The 7,500-nt window shown below is 44.3% G+C and overlaps 2 protein-coding genes across 7 annotated transcripts in view; one reads left to right on the forward strand and one right to left on the reverse strand.

Moving 5' to 3' along the window:
- Positions 1–7,500, forward strand: part of WDPCP (WD repeat containing planar cell polarity effector) — a 185,146-nt gene that overhangs the window by 177,066 nt on the left and 580 nt on the right. Inside the window, exons 22-23 of the mRNA XM_078784235.1 lie at positions 4,544–4,629; positions 5,817–7,500. The exon at positions 5,817–7,500 is cut by the window's right edge and continues 580 nt beyond it. The gene's annotated coding sequence lies outside the window, so the exon portion shown is untranslated. The remainder of the gene's footprint in view (positions 1–4,543; positions 4,630–5,816) is intronic.
- The window catches only part of EHBP1 (EH domain binding protein 1), a 341,780-nt gene that overhangs the window by 96 nt on the left and 334,184 nt on the right, over positions 1–7,500 (reverse strand). For all 6 annotated transcript variants that reach the window (XM_078784234.1, XM_078784232.1, XM_078784231.1 and 3 more), the window contains one exon: positions 1–1,949. This exon is cut by the window's left edge and continues 96 nt beyond it. In XM_078784234.1, coding sequence (XP_078640360.1) covers positions 1,859–1,949 — 91 coding nt within the window. In that variant the 3' untranslated portion in view covers positions 1–1,858. The remainder of the gene's footprint in view (positions 1,950–7,500) is intronic.

The following is a 7,500-nucleotide window of genomic DNA, read 5'->3' on the forward strand; positions in this document are numbered from 1 at the left end:
GCAAACTGCCTGCTTTACTGTGTGTAGTAACACCAGCGGCACGGCTACGTTGATGCAGATGCAAAATATACCGGGTCGAAGACCGGTCGACCTCGTCGAAAACCGGTTGAGATCGGCACAAACCAGTCGAGATCGTCGAAAACTGGTCGAGATCGGCAAAAACTGGTCGACATCGTCGAAAACTGGTCGAGGTCAGCAAAAACTGGTCGACATCGTCGAAGACCGGTCGAGATCGTCGAAAACCGGTCAAGATCATCAAAAAGAGGTCGACATCGTCAAAAACCGGTTGAGATCGGCAAAAACCAGTCGAGATCGGCAAAAACTGGTCGGGGTCGGCAAAAACTGGTCGAGATCATCGAAAACCGGTCGAGATCATCAACAACTGGTCGACATCGTCGAAAACTGGTCAACATCGTCGAAGACCGGTCAAGATCATCAAAAAGAGGTCGACATAGTCAAACACCGGTCGAGATCGTCAAAAACCGGTCGAGATCGTCAAAAACCGGTCAAGATCGTCAAAAATCTGTTGATCGTCAAAAATCGGTCGAGGTCATCGAAAATCAGTCGAGATCGTCGAAAACCGGTCGAAATCGACGAAAACCGGTCGACATCATCGAAAACCGGTCGACATCATCAATCGACATCGTCAAAAACCGGTCGACATCGTCAAAAACCGGTCGAGATCGTCATAAACCGGTCGAGATCGTCATAAACCGGTCGACGTCATCAAAAACCAGTCGAGGTCATCAAAAAACGTTGACATCATCAAATACCGGTCAAGATCGTCAAAAACCAGTCGAGCTCGTCAAAAACCGGTCGAGATCGTCAAAAATCGGTCGAGATCGTCAAAAATCGGTCGAGATCGTCAAAAATCGGTCGAGATCGTCAAAAATCAGTCGAGATCGTCAAAAATCGGTCGAGATCGTCAAAAATCGGTCGAGATCGTCAAAAATCGGTCGAGCTCGTCAAAAATCGGTCGAGATCGTCGAAAACCGGTCCAGATCGTCGAAAACCGGTCAAGATCGTCGAAAACCAGTCAAGATCGTCGAAAACCAGTCAACATCGGTCGAGATCGTCAAAAACCGGTCAAGAGCGTTGAAAACCGGTCAAGATCGTCGAAAACCGGTCAAGATCGTCGAAAACCGGTCCAGATCGTCGAAAACCGGTCCAGATCATCGAAAACCGGTCAAGATCGTCGAAAACCGGTCGAGATCGACGAAAACCGGTCAACATTGTCGAAAACCGGTCCAGATCAGGAGGCTGCCCTGGGCTGCCACTTGCATACATGACTTCACAAAGATAGAACCAGCATGAGAGGGCTGTGGATATGTACCTGAATAAATGAAACAACCCCACCACAACGCACCTCTCTTCTCAAGCGGGATTTGAGGTTGAGCAGGACCTCGTTCGCATTGTCAATGGCTACCATGACACACAATCAGCACTACCTCGTAAGGATGCAGCCCATCCGTGCAGAAGATTCGTGAACCTATGACGAGTAAATCACATGCAGTGTGCGGCTGCTGTTCGCACCAACCGTCATGGTGTGCACTGGTGCGGATATGAACGAGCGGTGCTGTGAACCGCACAGTCTGTACCACTTCAAAAATGTGATTCGGGCAATAAGTTAATTCGGGTAGCGAGGCAGCCAAAGCGAAGGCACGGCAGCAAACAGGATTCCACATCGACATTGACGTGCAATAAAATGACGTCACCTGAAAATACACGCCATTACATTTTGGGAAGAGGGAAGGGAGAGGGCAGTCCCGCCACAAAAATGACGTAGAAACCTCCACGACTCGTCCCAACCGGTGAATGATCTCGAGGGTCAGGTAACCAGGCACACGGTGGCCACCATTCACTGTACACAGCATTTGTCGTCCCTTTTCACCATCTTGCCCCGACTCTGCTCCAAAGTCCTCTCCAAGCGCTCGTCCTCTTCCTCTGCCCTGCAAGCACCACGTGATCAGATCAGTTGGGAGACGTCAGCCCAAGATACTCAAGGGACACAACATTCCAATGCTCCGCCTCTTATCCATCCCAACACTCATCCCATCCCGACAGTCATCCCATCCCTAAACTCATCCCATCCCTACACTCATCCCATCCCTACACTCATCCCATCCCTACACTCATCCCATCCCTACACTCATCCCATCCCTACACTCATCCCATCCCTACACTCATCCCATCCCTACACTCATCCCATCCCTACACTCATCCCATCCCTACATTCATCCCATCCCTACACTCATCCCATCCCTACACTCATCCCATCCCTACACTCATCCCATCCCTACACTCATCCCATCCCTACACTCATCCCATCCCTACACTCATCCCATCCCTACACTCATCCCATCCCTACATTCATCCCATCCCTACACTCATCCCATCCCTACACTCATCCCATCCCTACACTCATCCCATCCCTACACTCATCCCATCCCTACACTCATCCCATCCCTACACTCATCCCATCCCTACACTCATCCCATCCCTACAGTGTTTTTTACAATATTAACTCAGTTCTGTCATTAATATTTCTTACAAACCAGAGCAAATAATTGGGGTGAGGTTTGAGTTTTGGTTTAATTATCAAGATTCATGGGTGGAGGTTTAAGGATCGAGGGACGAAAATCAGAAGGTGAGTGTGTCATTACAGGTGAATAAAGTAGCCAGGAAGTCGTCCTCACGTAAGGGTTCATTCCCCCACTTTTACGTGCACGTTTTTCATGTAGATTGTAGAGAATTGGGGTATTTTATTACCTGCGCCACCGAAGGTAGACGCAGGTTACGTATTCACCTCTGTTTGTCTGCCTGTCTGTCTGTGAGCAGGCCATCTCAAAAAAGTTGTGGACGGATTCGGACGAAATTTGGTGGGCAGGTTGGGTGTGTAACGAGGACGAATTGATTCGATTTTGGTGAAGATCCAGATCTAGATGCTGATCCAAGAATTGTTTTAATTTTTTAAAAAGTGATTCTTCACCATTGAGAGATGGAGCAAAAACGATGTATAACACCGTATCTCAAAAAAGTTATGGATCGGTTATGACCAAACTAGGTGGACGAGTTGGGCAGGTGACAAGAACAAGCCGATTCGATTCTGGTTCAGGTCCGGAACCAGATCGCGGCCTATCGGTGGGATACAAAACGTAAACTGTTCTCCACCGAGTGCCGTTCCAGCTATGATTAGCAATAACCCCTCACACCAGGAGCAGCGCTATGCAACAATGCATATACATAGAGAGAATTGGGGTTGTCTTCCCACCTTGAATCCCCAGAGAATTAATTGCCTGACTTCTTGCCATGAAAGTTGCTTGAAACCCTGTAATTGTAATTGTAAGGCAGGTTGGTGGTCTTTCCGTCTTCTACCGACTCCTCTTCGGCCTTGCCCCCCCCCCCCCAGCTCTCTCTGGGCTTTGTCCCCCAAATATTCCTACAGGTCGCACAAGATCTGCCTGCAACCCTCTTATGGTTAAACTGCCAAAATCAAGACTCTCTGCTCACCTTCACTCCTTCATTCCTCTTTTCTCCAACCTCTGGAACAAACTCCCTCACTCTCTCCCACTCCTCCCTCCAGGTCTTTAAAACAGCTGTTCACCACCATCTCTTATGGTTCACCCCCATACAAAACCTTGATCTTTTCTACCCCCGTTAATTCACCCCAGATCCACTTTTTTTGAAATACCAACTTCTTTCCTGGAGGTCCAAGCAGTGTCCATGTGTTTTATACCTCTCCCACCCACCACCCCCCCGCTTTCCCTGCTCCCTCCCCCCAAGCCCTCTCCCTCCCACAGATCTCCCGATGTCCCTGTTCTCTGCTGTTGTACTTGTGTGCTTCTCTCTCTCTCCCCATCTTGTCTCCCGCTCCCTTTATTGTATGTTTTGTGTGTCAGTTTGTTTTTTTGTGATTGATGTTATCTCTTACACAAGCCTCGATCTTGTACCCACGAAAAAAAAAATCCTCTTGAATCATTAATCCAGAGCTTTGTGTATCTCAAAAGTGTACATCACCATCAGAGCGCAGGCTTTGGTTGCAAACTTACTTTGGGGTTATGTTAAAACAGCAATAAAATACCTTAAAACTTTGATGAATAAAAACAAGAAGTATAGTACAAGGAAAAACATCTTCCTAAATTGTGACGACATTTGTAACAACCCGAACATTTTGAACCACAAAAAAGGAGAGAACACCTGCGGTGTCTCCATATAGTTGAATAAAAGGATTAATAGATTGGATCAAGTACAGGAAATGAAGTCTCTCAAAATGCAACGTTGTGTCGATTACCCAATGGGCTACAGCTGGCGATGGACATGCCACCTTTCATCGCTATATCGCAAAAAACGTTGATCGCCCATCACTGGCCTCTTGGCGATCTCTCAGATTAACATTGATTATTTTGCGATTATCAGCACACGCATGACTTAAGGTGGGCTTGCAGGATACCTTAGCCTTCGAGGTATGCATACTGGTGTTTCATGGTGTTTTGCATGTAGCGTGATGCATCGATGTGTGTGTGTGTGTGTGCACCGTCCATAGGAAGAACATCAAGCCTGAGGACCTCTCTGTCAGCATTGCACATTGGTGGACATCAAACATCACCATGGGTCTTTTGTGAAATGTAGGTGAGTTATCGCCAGCACTCTGAACGATTTGCAAATCCCTGCCCCGCCTCTCTTTCCAACCTGAACGTGGCATGTGTGGCGAGTATGCCAACACCCCCAACGCGAGTTGAGGGACAATTTCGTTCTGCAATGGACTGAAAACAGGCTGATTATGATGATGATAAATGATTTTACAGGTGGTCAGGTAGTGTCTAAGTTCACACAACCACGCAAAGATACGTACAAACGTACAAAATGTACTTGTACGTACATTTTTTGTGGTTGTGGGAACTAGTGAACGGTGTTATGTCAGATAAAACTGTTTCCTTTCCTGAAACACCGTTCAATAGAATGAAAATGCAATCGGATAAAATTCCTTATCCCACAAACAGTCTCCTCGTTCCTTGTGAAGTGTTCTCATTGGTTCCACCATGGTTGCTTCCAACCCCGACCAACCGTCAAATGTTGTGCGTTTTGCTTGTCGATGGTGGTGCAACCGTGCGGTGCTTTGTTTCTGTTTGATTGTTTGTTTGCGTCATTGGTTGTTATCTCCATATGCGGAATCCTCTCAGGTCTCAAAGTATCCACCTCAGTTTCAGTAAGCGATCAGGATTCATGGACCAAGTTGTTAAGTTTTCTTGTTCTCAAAGTTTCGTGCCGAGGGCTTTTTTCAGGATTGTCACCGAGCCCTGGACAACTTAAAACTGTAGTTTGTTTTGAGTAATATTCCCAGGGATGGTTTTTAAGATCTCCATGAGGTTCTTCTTTATCATTCCCATTGCTCCAATTTTCACTGGTACAATTTTGGCGTTCTTCAACTTCCAACTTTTGACTTATTGGTATTTGGTCATTTGCCTGATTTCTGCATTGTTTAGGCCAAAATCGCTGGGTACTGAAGCCACAATTAGCAATGCCATCTTTTCTTTTCTGTACCAAAGGACTAATCCGGTTGCAATGCTTTGTTTTCTACATTCACGCTTGATGGGATCATGAAGTCATATGTGACCATTACGTCCTTGTTTTCAATGATTGCTTTTGGTTCATGTCTCCATGAGTTTTCTGAGACTGGGATATTGAATTTTTTGCAGAAGTCCAAATGGATTACTCTACATACATTGTTGTGCCTTTGTGTGTACAGCTGTTCTGACATGAGTTTTTTTTACATCCCAATAGGAGGTGACTTAGTGCTTTTTGCTTCTACCTTTCAGAACCTACACTTGTCCAATTGACTCAGTCCTGCCATCTACTTAAAGCCATTGGTGTGGAGTCCCTGGTCTTGGGCATTTATTATTATTCATTCTCCATCCCAGTTGAGCTGATCTCTTCTTCACCATTCCAATGAGCCTTCTTTGTCTATCCCCAATCTGTCCCACTCTTTTTTAAAATATATTTCCCTGCTCTTTTGTTGTTATCTCAGTTGTCGTGTGTATCTGTTGATATTTCACTTAATATTTTTCTTTTGTCTTTTTTGCAATCATTGGGACTGTATTCATTGCCGCTTCGGTTTCATGTGTGACATCTTCCATTCTCACCTGTCTTTGGTAACCTTTTCTGGCTTGTCTTCGTGTTCATGTACTAATTAGATTTGGTAGTCTGAAATTTTTCATGCACTCAGCCAACACTACAGTTGTCATTCTGTGCACTTGGTTGAGTTCCATCAGGCCGCTACCAACTTCTCATCTTGGCAGGTACATGCTCGGGATGCACTGATTTTTGTAGAACATTTTGTGAATTGTGAGTAGTTTCCTTGTTTTCATATCTAGTTTATTGATTTCCACTTGTGGCCAGTTTATTATTCTGCAGCTGTACTGGAATACTGGCATTGCTTGTTCTTTTATTGCTTTGATTTTGTTCCTTTGGGAGAGGTATGTTTTCAGGATCAGGCTCGTTTATACGTAAGTAATATTTGGTGATTGTTTTGTGTATTTGTTTGTGACGGATTTGGTGACCCTCTTCGACCCCGGGGTATATGTATGATGCTTCGTTTTCTAATTTCTATATTGTTAGATCTAGATCAATTTTTATGTTGTCCGTTTTTTTGGTCTACCTTGTGCTAATGTGCACTTGGCACACTTATCTAGGCAGAATTCCATTTGGATGTCGTTGGAGTACCGCTTCACTCATTTCAGTTGTTCTGCCCATTTATTGTCGTTTGTGGTAAAGCGTTTTAAATCACCCATGTACAATCGATGTGTCACCTTTCCTGTCTCTTTGGAGGTTATTTATTTTACTACTTGCAAAAAAATCAAAACATTTTCAAATATATTTGTTGGTCTTGTGCATTATTCTGTCTGTCTGTCTGTCTGTTTGTTTGTCTGTATGTCAATCGCCTACAGGTCACAATTTTAAACCGATCTTCATGAAACTTCACCAAATGGTGGAGTTTGTCATAATAATAATAATAATAATAATAATAATAATAATAATAATAATGGAGTCTTATATAGCCCCATCAGGCAGAGTAAACTACCCTCATGGCGCTTCCTCATAAGGAAGAATTATATTTATTTTGAGGTCAAAAGGTCAACATAGGCCGAGGGTCAACAACTTAGGAGGAATTTCTAAAAGCCTCAAATTTAATCTGATTGACTTGAAATTTGAAGAGTATTTACATATCAGGTTACTGAATTCAACCACCAATTATATTTGAGGTCAACATAGGCCGAAAGGTCAACGTAGGCCAAAGGTCAACAACTTAGGAGGAATTTCTAAAATTCTCAAATTTCATCTGATTGACTTGAAATTTGAAGAGTATTTGCATATCAGGTTACTGGATTCAACCTCCAATTTATTTTGAGGTTAACTTTGGCCAATAGGTCAACATAGGCCAAAGTTCAACAACTTATGTCAAGTTTCTAAAATCCTCAATTTTCATCCGATTGACTTGAAATT

This window comes from Myxine glutinosa, chromosome 9 (assembly GCF_964187855.1).
Source record: "Myxine glutinosa chromosome 9, kmMyxGlut1.1, whole genome shotgun sequence".
In the NCBI taxonomy this organism is placed as follows: domain Eukaryota; kingdom Metazoa; phylum Chordata; class Myxini; order Myxiniformes; family Myxinidae; genus Myxine; species Myxine glutinosa.